Source organism: Triticum urartu, chromosome 5 (assembly GCF_003073215.2).
Source record: "Triticum urartu cultivar G1812 chromosome 5, Tu2.1, whole genome shotgun sequence".
Classification (NCBI taxonomy): Eukaryota; Viridiplantae; Streptophyta; class Magnoliopsida; order Poales; family Poaceae; genus Triticum; species Triticum urartu.
Genome location: NC_053026.1, coordinates 588,390,436 through 588,407,036, shown reverse-complemented (window position 1 = coordinate 588,407,036; position 16,601 = coordinate 588,390,436). Strand labels below are relative to the sequence as shown.

Sequence of the window (16,601 nt, the reverse complement as noted above, 5' to 3'; positions counted from 1 at the left end):
CACTCGGGCCCTAGTGCCAAGCATTAAGCATAGCAAAGTCATAGCAACATCAATCTCAAAACATAGTGGATACTAGGGATCAAACCCTAACAAAACTAACTCGATTACATGATAGATCCCATCCAACCCATCACCGTACAACAAGCCTACAATGGAATTACTCACGCACGGCGGTGAGCATCATGAAATTGGTGATGGAGGATGGTTGATGATGACGATGGCGACGGATTCCCCTCTCCGGAGCCCTGAACGGACTCCGGATCAGCCCTCCCGAGAGGTTTTAGGGCTTGGCGGCGGCTCCGTATCATAAAACACGATGAATTCTTCTCTCTGATTTTGTTTCTCCCCGAAACACAATATATAGAGTTGGGTTTGGAGTCGGAGCAGCTCTAGGGGGCCCACGAGGTAGGGGGCGCGCCCCCACCCTCGTGGACAGGTGGTGGGCCCCGTGGCCTTCATCTTTTGCAGGTATTTTTTATATTTTCCAAAAAGTTGCTCCGTGAAGTTTTAGGTCATTCTGAGAACGTTTGTTTCTGCACATAAATAACACCATGGTAATTCTGCTGAAAACAGCGTCAGTCCAGGTTAGTTCCATTCAAATCAGCAAGTTAGAGTCCCAAACAAGGGCAAAAGTATTTGGAAAAGTAGATACGACAGAAACGTATCAACAACACGTATAGAGGAAACTTTAATCCTAGGTCGTATCCTAGTAATTCCTCTAATAATTATGGTAATTCCTACAACAATTCTTATGGAAATTATAATAAGATGCCCTCTTATTTTGAATCTAATATTAAAGAATTTATTACTTCGCAAAAGAATTTCAATGCTATGATTGAAGAAAAATTGCTTAAGATTGATGAGTTGGCTAGGAACGTTGATAGAATTTCTCTTGATGTTGATTCTTTGAAACTTAGATCTATTCCACCTAAGCATGATACCAATGAGTCTCTCAAAGCCATGAGAATTTCCATTGATGAGTGCAAAGAAAGAACCGCTAGGATGCGTGCTAAGAAAGATTGTTTTATAAAAGCGTGTTCTTCTAGTTTCATGATAATAAAGATGAACATCTAAAAGTTATTGATGTGTCCCCTATTAAATCTTTGTTTTGTAATATGAATCTTGATAATGATGGGACTGAATATGATCCACCTTTACCTAGACGGCGTTCCAAGAATTGGGAGTCTTTAGATCTTGATGCTAAAATTGTTAAAAGTGGGATTGAAGAAGTCAAAACTTTAAATATCAATGAACCCACTATTTTGGATTTCAAGGAATTTAATTATGATAATTGCTCTTTGATAGATTGTATTTCCTTGTTGCAATCCATGCTAAATTCTCCTCATGCTTATAGTCAAAATAAAGCTTTTACTAAACATATCGTTGATGCTTTGATGCAATCTTATGAAGAAAAGCTTTAGTTGGAAGTTTCTATCCCTAGAAAACTTTATGATGAGTGGGAACCTACTATTAAAATTAAAATTAAAGATCATGAATGCTATGCTTTGTGTGATTTGGCTGCTAGTGTTTCCACGATTCCAAAGACTTTGTGTGATTTGCTAGTTTTCCGTGATTTTGATGATTGCTCTTTAAACTTGCACCTTGCGGATTCCACCATTAAGAAACCTATGGGAAGAATTAATGATATTCTTATTGTTGCAAATAGGAATTATGTGCCTGTACATTTTATTGTTCATAACATAGATTGCAATCCTTCGTGTCCTATTATTCTTGGTAGAACTTTCCTTAGAACGATTGATGCAATTATTGATATGAAGGAATGAAATATTACATTCCAATTTCCGTTAAGGAAAGGCACGGAACACTTTCCTAGAACTAAAATTAAATTACCATATGAATCTATCATGAGAGCCACTTATGGATTGCCTACCAAAGGTGGCAATACCTAGATCTATCCTTGCTTTTTATGCCTAGCTAGGGGCGTTAAACGATAGCGCTTGTTGGGAGGCAACCCAATTTTATATTTATTCCTTGCTTTTTGCTCCTGTTTAGTAATAAATAATTTATCTAGCCTCTATTTTGGTTGTGTTTTTTTGTGTTTAATTAGTTTTTGTGCTAAGTAGAACCGTTGGGAAGACTTGGGGGAGTCCTTTTAATCTTGCTGTAAAAAAACAGAAACTTTAGCGCTCACGAGAACTGCTGCCATTTTTATTTGGAAAGTGATATTTAGTTAATTATTTTTGCAGATGATTAATAGATAAACTCCTCACGTCCAGAAATTAATTTTAGAATTTTTGGGGTTCCAGATCTTGCGTTAGCTACATATTACTACAGACTGTTCTGTTTTGGACAGATTCTGTTTTTCATGTGTTGTTTGCTTATTTTGATGAATCTATGGCTAGTAAAATAGTTTATAAACCATAGAGAAGTTGTAATACAGTAGGTTTCACACCAATATAAATAAATAATGAGTTCATTACAGTACCTTGAAGTGGTGTTTTGTTTTCTTTCGCTAACGGAGCTCACGAGATTTTCTACTTTAAGTTTTGTGTTGTGAAGTTTTTCAAGTTTTGGGTGAAAGATTTGATGGATTATGGAACAAGGAGTGGCAAGAGCCTAAGCTTGGGGATTCCCATGGCACCCCAAGATAATATAAGGACACCTAAAATCCAAAGCTTGGGGATGCCCCGGAAGGCATCCCCTCTTTCGTCTATTTCCATCAGTAACTTTACTTGGAGCTATATTTTTATTTAGCACATGATATGTGTTTTGCTTGGAGCGTCTTGTATTATTTGAGTCTTTATTTGTTAGTTTTCCACAATCATCCTTTCTATACACACCTTTTGAGATAGAGAGAGAGAGACATGATTCAGAAATTGTTAGAATACTCTATGTGCTTCACTTATATCTTTTGAGTTTTATAGTTTTTGCTCTAGTGCTTCACTTATATCTTTTAGAGCACATCGGTGGATTTGTTTTATAGAAACTATTGTTCTCTCGTGCTTCACTTAGATTATTTTGAGAGTCCTACAAAACAGCATGGTAATTTGCTTTAACTATGTTAGGCATTCAAGATTAATAATAAAATTTTCTTATGAGTGTGTTGATTACTATGAGAAGTTTGATACTTGATAATTGTTTTGACATATGAAGATGGTGATATTAGAGTCATGCTAGTTGAATAGTTGTGAATTTGAGAAATACTTGTGTTAAAGTTTGTGATTCCCGTAGCATGCACGTATGGTGAACCGTTATGTGATGAAGTCGGAGCATGATTTATTTATTGATTGTCTTCCTTATGAGTGGCGGTCGGGGACGAGCGATGGTCTTTTCCTACCAATCTATCCCCCTAGGAGCATGCGCATAATACTTTGCTTTGATAACTTGTAGATTTTTGCAATAAGTATATGAGTTCTTTATGACTAAGGTTGAGTCCATGGATCATACGCACTTTTCTTCCTTCCACCATTGCTAGCCTCTCTAATATCGCGCACCTTTCGCCGGTATCATACACCCACCATATACCTTCCTCAAAACAACCACCATACCTACCTATCATGGCATTTCCATAGCCATTCCGAGATATATTGCCATGCAACTTTCCACCATTCCGTTTACTATGACACGCTCCATCATTGTCATATTGCTTTGCATGATCATGTAGTTGACATTGTATTTGTGGCAAAGCCACCGTTCATAATTCTTTCATACATGTCACTCTTGATTCATTGCATATCCCGGTACAGCGCCGGAGGCATTCACATATAGTCATATTTTGTTCTAAGTATTGAGTTGTAATTGTTGAGTTGTAAGTAAATAAAAGTGTGATGATCATCATTTTTAGAGCATTTTCCCAAGTGAGGAAAGGATGATGGAGACTATGATTCCTCCACAAGTCGGGATGAGACTCCGGACGAAAAAAAGAGAGGCCAAAGAAGCCCAAATAAAAAAAGAGGCCATAAAAAAGGGGAAAAGGCCAAAATAAAAAAATGAGAGAAAAAGAGAGAAGGAACAATGCTACTATCCTTTTACCACACTTGTGTTTCAAAGTAGCACCATGATCTTCATAATAGAGAGTCTCCTATGTTATCACTATCATATACTAGTGGGAATTTTTCATTATAGAACTTGGCTTCTATATTCCAATGATGGGCTTTCTCAAAATTCCCTAGGTCTTCGTGAGCAAGCGAGTTGGATGCACACCCACTTAGTTCCTTTTGTTGAGCTTTCATATACTTATAACTCTAGTGCATCCGTTGCATGGCAATCCCTACTCACAAACATTGATATCTATTGATGGGCATCTCCATAGCCCGTTTTTTTGATAGAAAGACTGTAAGGGAACCCCCTACAATATAATTGGTGCAACAAACCCAAATTGCAAGTACCAAGTCATGAACCTGGATGGGTGGGAAGGCATCAGCCCCTTCCCACCACTAGGCTATGCCTTAGTCTGCATCTCCATAGCCCGTTGATACGCCTAGTTGATGTGAGACTATCTTCCCCCTTTTCTCTCCTCCACAACCACCATTTTAGGCTCACGCTCATGTATTGCTTGAAGATTGAAAAAGTTTGAGAACACCAAAAGTATGAAACAATTGCTTGGCTTGTCATCTGGGTTGTGCATGATTTAAATACTTTGTGTGGTGAAGATAGAGCATAGCCAGACTATATGATTTTGTAGGGATAACTTTCTTTGGCCATGTTATTTTGAAGAGACATAATTTCTTAGTTATTATGCTTGAAGTATTATTATTTCTATGTCAATATTGAACTTTTTTCTTGAATCTTTCGGATATGAATATTCATACCACAATTATTACATTGAAATTATGCCAAGTAGCATTCCACATCAAAAATTCTGTTTTTATCATTTACCTACTCGAGGACGAGCAGGAATTAAGCTTGGGGATGCTTGATACGTCTCCAACGTATCTATAATTTTTGATTGTTCCATGCTATATTATATTTTGCTTTGCACATTATTGGGCTTTATTATACATTTTTATATTATTTTTGGGACTAACCTATTAACCGGAGGCCCACCCAGAATTGTTGTTTTTTTGCCTATTTTAGGGTTTCGCAGAAAAAGAATATCAAACGGAGTCCAAACGGAATGAAACCTTCGGGAACGTGATTTTTGGAACGAACATGATCCATAGGACTTGGACCCTACGTCAAGACATCAATCAGGAGGCCACGAGGTAGGGGGTGCGCGCCTACCCCCCCCCCAGGCGTGGCCTCCACCCTCGTGGGCCTCCTGTTGCTCCACTGACGTACTCCTTCCTCCTATATATACCTACCTACTGTTGGAAATATGCCCTAGAGGCAATAATAAATAGTTATTATTATATTTCCTTGTTCATGATAATCGTTTATATCCATGCTATAATTGTATTGATAGGAAACTCAGATACATGTGTGCATACATAGACAACACCATGTCCCTAGTAAGCCTCTAGTTGACTAGCTCGTTGATCAATAGATGGTTACGGTTTCCTGACCATGGACATTGGATGTCGTTGATAACGGGATCACATCATTAGGAGAATGATGTGATGGACAAGACCCAATCCTAAGCCTAGCACAAAGATCATGTAGTTCGTATGCTAAAGCTTTTCTAATGTCAAGTATCATTTCCTTAGACCATGAGATTGTGCAACTCCCGGATACCGTAGGAGTGCTTTGGGTGTGCCAAACGTCACAACGTAACTGGGTGGCTATAAAGGTACACTACAGGTATCTCCGAAAGTGTCTGTTGGGTTGGCACGAATCGAGACTGGGATTTGTCACTCCGTGTGACGGAGAGGTATCTCTGGGCCCACTCGGTAGGACATCATCATAATGTGCACAATGTGATCAAGGAGTTGATCACGGGATGATGTGTTACGGAACGAGTAAAGAGACTTGCCGGTAACGAGATTGAACAAGGTATCGGGATACCGACGATCGAATCTCAGGCAAGTATCGTACCGCTAGACAAAGGGAATTGTATACGGGATTGATCGAATCCTCGACATCGTGGTTCATCCGATGAGATCATCGTGGAACATGTGGGAACCAACATGGGTATCCAGATCCCGCTGTTGGTTATTGACCGGAGAACGTCTCGGTCATGTCTGCATGCTTCCCGAACCCGTAGGGTCTACACACTTAAGGTTCGGTGACACTAGGGTTATAGAGATATTAGTATGCGGTAACCCGAAAGTTGTTGGGAGTCCCGGATGAGATCCCGAACGTCATGAGGAGTTCCGGAATGGTCCGAAGGTAAAGAATTATATATAGGAAGTGCTATTTCGGCCATCAGGACAAGTTGCGGGGTCACCGGTATTGTACCGGGACCACTGGAAGGGTCCCGGGGGTCCAACGGGTGGGGCCACCTGCCCCGGGGGGGCACATGGGCTGTAGGGGGTGCGCCTTGGCCTATATGGGCCAAGGGCACCAGCCCCAAGAGGCCCGTGCGCCAAGAGTAGAGGAAAAGGGAGAGTCCTAAAGGGGGAAGGCACCTCCGAGGTGCCTTGGGGAGGATGGACTCCTCCCCCCCTTGGCCGCACCCTTCCTTGGAGGAAGGGGCAAGGCTGCGCCCTCCCCCTCTCCCTTGGCCCTATATATAGTGGGGGAAAGGGAGGACAACCATACCTAAGCCCTGGCGCCTCCCTCTCCCTCCCATGACACATCTCCCTCCTCCCACAGCGCTTGGCGAAGCCCTGTTGGAATCCCGCTACTTCCACCACCACGCCGTCGTGCTGCTGGATCTCCATCAACCTCTCCTTCCCCCTTGCTGGATCAAGAAGGAGGAGACGTCGCTGCTCCGTACGTGTGTTGAACGCGGAGGTGCCGTCCGTTCGGCGCTAGGATCATCGGTGATTTGGATCACGACGAGTACGACTCCATCAACCCCGTTCTCTTGAACGCTTCCGCGCGCGATCTACAAGGGTATGTAGATCCTCTCCTTCCTCTCGTTGCTGGTTTCTCCATAGATAGATCTTGGTGACACGTAGGAAAATTTTGAATTATTGCTACGTTACCCAACACGTACTCCCAAACTACCAGATACGGAGCCAAAACCCTAATTCCACCGCCGTAACTTTCTGTATCCACGAGATCCCATCTTGGGGCCTCTTCCGGAGCTTCGCCGGAGGGGGCATCGATCACGGAGGGCTTCTACATCAACACCATAGCCCCTCCGATGAAGTGTGAGTAGTTTACTTCAGACCTACGGGTCCATAGTTATTAGCTAGATGGCTTCTTCTCTCTTTTTGGATCTCAATACAAAGTTCTCCCCCTCTCTTGGGGAGATCTATTCGATGTAATCTTCTTTTGCGGTGTGTTTGTTGAGACCGATGAATTGTGGGTTTATGATCAAGTTTATCTATGAACAATATTTGAATCTTCTCTAAATTCTTTTATGTATGATTGGTTATCTTTGCAAGTCTCTTCGAATTATCTATTTGGTTTGGCCTACTAGATTGATCTTTCTTGCAATGGGAGAAGTGCTTAGCTTTGGGTTCAATCTTGCGGTGTCCTTTCCCAGTGATAGTAGGGGCAGCAAGGCACGTATTGTATTGTTGCCATCGAGGATAACAAGATGGGGTTTTCATCATATTGCATGAGTTTATCCCTCTACATCATGTCATCTTGCTTAAAGCGTTACTCTATTCTCTTGAACTTAATACTCTAGATGCATACTGGATAGCGGTCGATGTGTGGAGTAATAGTAGTAGATGCAGGTAGGAGTCGGTCTACTTGTCTCGGACGTGATGCCTATATACATGATCATACCTAGATATTCTCATAACTATGCTCAATTCTATCAATTGCTCAACAGTAATTTGTTTACCCATCGTGAATACTTATGCTCTTGAGAGAAGCCACTAGTGAAATCTATGGCCCCCGGGTCTATCTTCCATCATATTAAATCTTCCAATACTTAGTTATTTCCTTTGCCTTTTATTTTACTTTGCATCTTTTATTTCTCCTTATCATAAAAATACCAAAAATATTATCTTATCATATCTATCAGATCTCACTCTCGTAAGTGACCGTGTAGGGATTGACAACCCCTTATCGTGTTGGTTGTGAGGATTTATTTGTTTGTGTAGGTGCGAGGGGCTCGTGCGTGGCCTCCTACTGGATCGATACCTTGGTTCTCAAAAACTGAGGGAAATACTTACGCTACTTTGCTGCATCACCCTTTCCTCTTAAAGGGAAAACCAACGCAAGTGCTCAAAAGGTAGCAACACGTGGCGGCTCCGTCGGAAGAACGCCAAGGCGTTCCGGATTGCCATTGAGCAGTCCAAGCGTGAGGCAGCGAAGGCGGCTCGGCCCGTGAAGCTCAACCAGCAGGATGACAGCTCCGTCTGGTGGTTGAAAGGGTTTATCATCCTCTCCGACACCTCCGACGACTACGATGACCAAGGCTCCTCGTCCGACAACTCGGACGATCCTCCACCAGCCGCCGACGCCTATAGCTGCGCCGGTGACCAGAAGGGCAAAGGACCGGTGAGGAAGTGGTGAAGCTCCGCCGTCTCCATTTTTTATTTCAAGTTTTCAGTAATCCAATTTAAACTTCTCCGTCGTTTATGTGAATTATGTGAAATTTGGCATTTTTTGGAGATCCATTGGTGATCTTTTTGTGATCGGGATGTACATTTCTATATCCAATTCTATGTTTGTTTGAAGATCTACGTTGTTTAGTTCTATGTTGCATGCTTTAGTATGGACATAGGGTACCAGAAATAAGATACACAGATGTGGACAATAAGATTTAAGAAGTGTTGATCAGTGCTTGCCTGGATTTGCAGATTGCGGCTGTAGATGCTCCAAGTCACTTGTGTGAAAGTAATAAGTCTGCAACGACTAGTAAGATCACTTGGTAATTATTGCCTGAAGTCCTTCCGGTTTGAGTATTTAGCAAAAAAACTACCACTTTACATGTATGTGTCACAGAATTATCACTTTTGATTGACAGTCAAAAAACTAGCACTTTTGCTTTAATATTTGCAAATACCTACGAATTCGTGTTAGTCACTGAAGTCGTAAACTGTGATGGCATATGAATACATATGCCTCATGAGAAAAAATAGTTTGAGACATCTACATTGATATTTTTCTACCTAATGCAAGCTATCATTAATGTGCCTTATCAAGGAATAGAAAATAGAGACTCCCCTACACATGTATTTCATGCATCTCTACTTTTCACTTCAACTTTTAAGCTTTTTACATCGGACCACACTTTTTCTCTCCAAGCATCCGTCCCTGCAAAGGTCCCGCTACATTAGTCCAACATATTTCTCCTGATATCTGATCCTACATGGCCTGCAGGCATAGTTTTAAATAGCGAAGATAGGGCTCGCTATTGCATCCGCAACAGCACTACCGCAATAGGGACTGCTATTGCTGTAATTAAATGGCATTACCTTTTGTTAATGGTATAGAAATATATACAATAATCTAGTGCTTTTAGAAATCCGCTATGGACATAGCACCCGCAATATCGCCTGATATCCGCATTCCGCTATGCGTAACCCACTCCAATATCAGCTCGCTATCTGCTATTTAAAATATTGACTACGGTGCATCACCCTAAGGCTATGCATTGACGATGCCTTGATTTCCCCGAAATTAAATCCTGTTATGTAAGGGATAGCCCACTTGTGAGCATTCATGTGGCACCATAGTCAAACTCTTTCAGATTGACTGGCAAGTTGGGTGTTATGACACATGGGAGCCACATGTCAGTCTAAATAAAAAAAATCAAATCTTTTTTTCTCAAATCCTCAATCTCACACCTTCCCTTGTCGCGGTCGGCATCTCCTTCAGCAGGCTGCGTGGCCGCCGGGAACACCTCGACGCGCCACCTTGCCTAGCCGCTCAGTCTCACTTTGGTGGACCTCTCGGTGAAGGGAAACGCCCGGGGACAACTCCCAACCTCGCGAGGTCCCGCCTACTCGAGCCTCGGCCTGCGTTGCCTTCCTCCGTGGTGCCATGCGGGGAGGGATGCAGGGACAACCCCGCCCCTGGTCACCACAGAAGCCTGCCAGAATCCGCCTGAGGGGCCATGCGGTGTGCCTGCATCATCATGATCTCATTTTCCCTCAAGATCTAGTCGATTCCCCCGTCCTGGACATCAAGGAAGCACGCGGCCCCCAGTTTGCGGAATCACCACCGCAGGTCATTGTTTGTGCAGTGAGTGACCTCTCCGGGATCAGTGGTCGTGTCACGGAGATTTGCCTAGCCTTGTTCGTCGTCCTCCTAGAAGGAATTAATGCAGGAACCTCTACATCGTCAGTGCCCTTTTCGCCTTCCCCGAGTTCGATCTACCGACGCCGTGCCCCGACCCCCTCTCTTTCGGTTAGCGCCTAACTCATACATATGTTCCCCGAGCTCCCTAAGGTGCTGCTGGACTCTTCCTTGTTATCCCCTTCAATTCGCATGTCATCAAGCAAGCCTCGAAACCCGCCATCGCTATAGGAACTCCTCACCAACAAACAAGGAGTAAAAAAAGGGTTTACGTGCCTGTATATTTTTACGAGACGAGCTATTTTAACAGGATCTGCTCGGGACGAACTTTTCACGTATCCTGTAAATCGGCAGGGATTTTAAGGCCCGCGAGCTTATACGGGGTCTACTAAGATGCTTTTACCGGATCTGGCGCGTTTTAGGGTTCCTATCTGGTAAATCCCTAACCCTCCTATGCCGTAATGTCTCTCTCTCTCCCCCGGCCGGTGTTTTCCGCGTGCACAGTAACTCTTCGACCGCCTCGATGTCGAGCGAGGGACGCGGGCGTGGGGGCGAGGGGGCGGCTCGCAGCCGCACAAGCGAGCCGACCACGACGACGAGGCCGGGAGCTCCGCCATTCGCCCCGCAGTGGAGGAATGGCGGTGCCTGCAGGCGAGGGAGCATGACGACCTCTCCCAGTGGCGGCCGGAGGGAGTGGAGGGATTTCTCCTCCACGACATCTTTTGGCCGACCACCAAGTGCTTCCGCGAGGCGGAGCACGAGCTCACCAAGGTGAAGGAGGTGATCGTGGCTGGAGAAAAAGGCGCCGCCACGCTTCTCGAGCCAGCCAAGGAGGAGTTCAACCTTGCCTTCGTTGTCTCCAACTCCGCGATGGAGTTCCATCTCCATGTCAAGAAGCAGGATGAGTAGTCCGGTCAAAAAAAAGAAGAAGGATCAGTAGTTTAGATTTGGTTTAATCTAGTATGTTTTAAGTTTGTGCGATGAACTTCCGGCGAACTTTGGTGGCGGGAACTATGTGTATCTTCTATGTTCAAGTTATGCAGTATGCTTGAAGGATCTGCTCTGTTGTACCTTCCATGGTACCGCAAAATAGTTTTATATTATCCCGTAAACGAAATTTATGGTACCGTGATTTACAGGATCTGCTAGAGATGCTCTAATGAGGTTTCAAAGAACCTGTTGGTATATGTTGGCCAATATTAATGTGAAAGTGCTTTACAATGTTGTCTTTTCTCCACTAGTGAAGTTATGAATTGTTTAAGCTCTAATCAGCTGTGGAGCTTCAGGTCACTTTTGTTTTTCTTTCTAAAGAGATAGTGGGGCCAAGATGAACCTTATAGGGGTTCTTTTGTTACGAAACATTGGAGTCAAGGTGAGCATTGGCCCTACAATATTTGTATAATTTAAGTTATGTGGGAAAACGAGTGAGTAACGTTTAAAATAGTCCAAACATATTTTTCTTGGAAAGGAGGGTTTTCCTCAAGTAGTCCCAACTTCATTGCCTAAGTTGTACCATGGTTTTCTCTGATGTTCACTCCAAACTTTGTCACTTGATCTAACAATCAACATTACCAACAATTTCCTGGTACCCAGTTGCGGGGACACAATTCCATGTCCATCCCCAATTTTCTCTCTTGCCCAGTGGCGGAGCCACCGCCCAGCGACCCTGGGCACCTGCCCGGGCTCGCTTTTTCCTAGCAGCAGCGATAGACAGATTAAATAAAGGGCTAAACTGATCGGTAACTTAATTTACCCGGGCAAAAAAAGTAATGGGCCTTCGTTTCTCTCAGGTTCACAGCCCAACAATCAACAAATGGATTAGTATGTGGCTACATGCCTACATGCAATCAGCCCAGGCCGCCGAAACAAAGAAACAAAGGGGCGCTGGCTTCCTTCGGTCGCTCCAACTCTCTCTCTCTCTCTCTCTCTCTCTCTCTCTCTCTCTCTCTCTCGTGTCTTCGTTTGTCACGCACGACTAGCGCAGGGACTGGGCGACAGAGGGCGGCGACGGCGGCTGAACCCTAGACGGCTCCGGCTCCGGCGGCGAGCGACACCAGGCTACCACACAGTCTATGCTTCCAGTCGTTCCTCAACCTCTCCTTCCTCTCATCTGGCTTTGGCTTCGGCTCGGCTTCCTTCGGTAAGAAATCTCCATCGAATTTAGGTCCAAGGATCTCTCATCTTTGAAGTCTGAATAGTTGGTCTGGGAAGTAGGATTGATGTGAAGTATGGATCGAGATACTGATTATACATGGTCTGAGATTTCAAGGTCGGACTTAGGGGTAAGGGCTTAAATTTAGGGGGAAATCGTTGGGGATGATCATGAATTCATTACTAGAGAGAAACTGTATTTGTTTGTTGGCTATTCGAACTACAAAATCAAAGTATGTAAGAAGATGGCAACTTGCAGACTGGTATTCATGCAAATTTTTCTTACCTTCAAACTGAATACAAAGAATTCTGTACTATGAACTTGTTGTAGCTTGTTTAGTAACTAACTTCAAACTTGATCATTAAATTTCAGAGATGAGGAGATTTTTGGTTAATTAAGTTACCGATCAGTTCTCTGTGCATAGGATCATGGCAGAGCTTGGTGATAAACAATTCTCTGTGCTTATTGATGAATCACGTGATATATCTGTGAAAGAGCAAATGGCGGTGATGTTGAGGTTAGTAATTTCACTTTCTTTCGTTATTTGTTTGTCATTTATTCTCTATGTTGTGCACTAACCTTCTTTTTTATATAGGTTTTTGAATGACAAAGGAAAGGTTGTGGAACGATTTATTGCTCTTCACCATGTCAAAGATACTACATCTGAGTCACTAAAGAATGCTCTTTATGGTATTCTTGATCATTATAAGTTATCTATTTCAAGGATACGAGGGCAAGGATATGATGGTGCTTCAAATATGAGAGGCGAGTTTAATGGTTTGCAGAAAAAGATCATAGATGAAAACCCTTTTGCTTTCTATGTTCATTTCTATGCTCATCGTTTGCAGTTGGTGGTTGTCTCTGTTGCTAGTAGTTGCTCATCTATTCATGATTTCTTTGAGTACATCTCCTTAATTGTGACCACAACAACTACATCTTGCAAGAGAAGGGATGCATTGACAGAGGCACAACACCAAGATATTCTGGATAGACTTGAGAGTGGTGAGATATCTACAGGAAGGGGATTGCACCAATCATCTACTCTTGCTAGGCCAGGTGACACTAGATGGGGTTACCATCATACTACTTTGCTTCGTTTGAATCAAATGTGGTCCTCTGTGTTACATGTACTTAGTACGGTTGATGAACATGGACGTGGGCCATCTCAAGCAGCAGGTTTGATAGAAAAAATGGAGAGCTTTAAATTTGCTTTCATTCTAAAGCTTATGTTGAAGTTGTTTGGCATCACAAATGAGGTCTCAAAAGTCTTGCAAAGAAAAGATCTTAATATTGTGCTTGCCATGGAATTAGTGGATGATGTCAAACCTCGGCTGGCAACATTAAGAGAGAGTGGTTGGGATGATTTATTTTGTGATGTTCAAGAATTTTGTGCTGCTAATAGTATTCCAGTGCCAAACATGGATGAAGCAATACCAGTTCGTGGTCACTCAAGGAGAGCAGGGAAGACTATCACTAATCTTCACCATTACTGTGCAGAGATTTTTTATGTTGCTATTGACAAAATATGCGTGGAGGTGGACCACCGCTTTAGTGAAGGAGCTAATGGTGTGCTTGATTGCTTCTCATGTCTTGACCCCAATAATTCTTTCTCAAAGTTTAATGTTGACAAGCTTGCACATCTTACTGAAATTTATCATGATGACTTTTCCAATGATGACCGTGGAACAATAAGAGAGCAGCTTCTCACTTATATAAGTCAAGTGAAAAGGCATGCTTCTTTTTCTACTTGTGATGGTGTTCAAAGTTTGGCCATGAAGATGGTTGAAACTGAGAAACATTTGGTATTTCCATTGGTATACAAACTTATTGAGTTGGCTTTGATATTGCCGGTGTCAACGGCATCTGTTGAGAGAGCTTTTTCAGCAATGAAGATTATCAAGACTAAACTGCGTAGCAAGATCAATAATGAATGGTTCAATGACTTGATGATATGTTACACCGAGCGGGAGTTATTCAAGTCAGTTGATGATAAGGATATTATTCGAACATTTACTGCAATGCGGTCTTGGAAAGGGCATTTGCCTCGTAATTTTCTTTAGTGCACTGTCGGTATGTTCCTTCCAACCATCTCTATTCTTGCAAGCTTTCGACTTCTCATCTCACAACTAAACTTATTTAATTAAAAATTCATTTTTTGTATTGCAGTTCTTGTAGGCTGATTGTATGTCTTTCTGTTGGCAAAAAATGAACAAGTGAGAGATGCTTTTGACCGTGCTGGAAGAAATTGCACGGTCACATGTAGTGACATATGTATGTATATATAGCTTTACTTTTGTTGGCAACATGGCGAGTTGGTATCTATGCATGGTTGGCTATGTATCTTTTGTTGTCATGTACCAACTTTATTTGGTCTATGAAGCGGATATTGAATATTAGCTCACTTTAAATGAAATTTTGTGTGACTATTATGGTTATGTTTTCACTTCATTGTTAGAGCGGATTTGTGAATCCGAAGCTTGATGGTATATTACATGTTGTGTATTCGAATACCCGACTTGATTTCTAAATTATATGCTTAGACTTAAACTTGCCCAGGCTCCACAAAAGTTCTGGCTCCGCCACTGCTCTTGCCTGCATATCTCAGCTCGCCAATGACCAGCCTATGTGTATGCAGTAAAAAGGAAAGGTGATGCAGTTGAACAGCTAAGAAAAACTCTTCTAAGTAAACAGCATATGCGTGGGCTTGCTCCTGACAATACAAAATTGGCATAAAAATGACTTGGCACTTTGTCAAAGTTGTGCTTTGAGCCGCCCACACAGAAGCCCAGTCTTCATTTGATAGGGAAAAAAAAAAGCATCGCCCCAAAAAATAAGTAAACACGAGTAACGGATCTGTTCGTCTACCTCTCCTACCTCCGCTCTTGCAAAATTTAGACCTGATTGTAAGCAAAAGCATTCACTACAGCACTAACACTCGCCACATTTACACCCTCCCAACCTACCCCTCCCTTTCCGTCCGTCGTGTGTTCTCCTCCACCGACTATTTAAAGACCACAAGTGCATCAGCAGAAGCATATGTTCTCACGCACACAACAACACGAGAGAGCGAGTAGGATCTAGAGCTCCACAATACCAAGAAGCACTCTAGCACTGTCACATCCCTCCCCTTGCTCTGCCTCGCGCTTGCGGTGCATGCCATGGCGGCGGACAAGACCGGGTGAGGCGAAGGCCTCGCTTTCGGCCGCTGCTGCAGGAGAAATGGGCGCAGCGGATGAGGAGAACCTGTTCGTGGGCGTGGGGGGCATAGGGGACATACCGCGTGGCACGGAGCCGCTTGGCCGCAGTCACATCTTGGTCTGTGGACAATCATGGAGCCGGCATGTTCCCGACGGCACGGGTCAGCTTGGCCGGGTCGGAGGCAAAGTGGGTAGCCTCAGCCTGATCGGCGGCGGTGGAAGAGCTGGCGGCGGCGAAAGAGCCGAAGATATCCCTCTGAGAGAATATGCGAGCAGTAGCATCCCATTCGGCGTGCTCGGTGACGGATACGGCGGCGGAGGAATCAGCGGCGCCACGCCGTGGGCTGCCGTACTGGCTCGGACATGGTGATTCAGATGCACATGAGAATTTCTTGCACGTGCTTTCATCGTACGTGCGTGCACTGACCTGGCATATGCCACTCTATGGCACTGTATTAACGTGATGGTACCACTCCACCATACCATCCATTAATATGTGCGGGCACGGCTTAAGTACCACCGTACGCATGCACATTGGGTCATTGGCTACTAGAGATAAAAATCACGAACTGAAGAAAAGTTCTAACAATTCATAAGTTAAAATTATAGTAAGAACATACACTCAAACACTAACGGAAAACTAATTGTTCTCATTCCTTGTAAATATTTTGAATTTTGAAGTCAAATTCACAAAAAAAAAATTACAAGAACACTCTGCTACTAGATCGTACGGATGTTATCAATTTAATCTACTTTCAGTTTTGCACCGCCACTTCCTGGGTAGCAACAACAACCAACATGAACCACTATTAGAACACTCAACACTCTACTGCAATTTTTGATGATTGCTACCATTTGAAGTGTGATTTCCCCGTTGTTTCTTTTGTGCACTGTCCTAGCTAGGGAAGGTAATAATGTTGCTCATTAACTATAGAATTTGGTTACGGGTCCTCTTGAAACAACTTCCTTGATCAACCCTCTAGTGTGTCCATCCCTCTCTCGATGAATGCTGTAACTTTGATTGCAACGTAATAAAGCAGGGAGAA

At 43.2% G+C, this 16,601-nt stretch overlaps 1 protein-coding gene across 1 annotated transcript; it reads left to right on the top strand.

Annotated features, from left to right (window-relative positions):
- Positions 1-12,691: 12,691 nt before the first annotated feature.
- LOC125506168 (zinc finger MYM-type protein 1-like) lies at positions 12,692-15,271 on the top strand. Its single transcript, XM_048671030.1, has 2 exons — positions 12,692-12,875; positions 12,954-15,271. Exons 1-2 carry the CDS (start codon positions 12,787-12,789, stop codon positions 14,416-14,418), a joined length of 1,554 nt encoding a protein of 517 aa, XP_048526987.1. The 5' UTR covers positions 12,692-12,786; the 3' UTR covers positions 14,419-15,271.
- The last annotated feature ends 1,330 nt before the right edge of the window (positions 15,272-16,601 follow it).

Coding starts and splice junctions, on each gene's coding strand:
- LOC125506168 (XM_048671030.1), top strand. CDS start 12,787: ATGGCAGAGCTTGGTGATAAACAATTCTCTGTGCTTATTGATGAATCA. Junction 12,876..12,953: donor CAAATGGCGGTGATGTTGAG/GTTAGTAATTTC, acceptor TTTTTTATATAG/GTTTTTGAATGACAAAGGAA.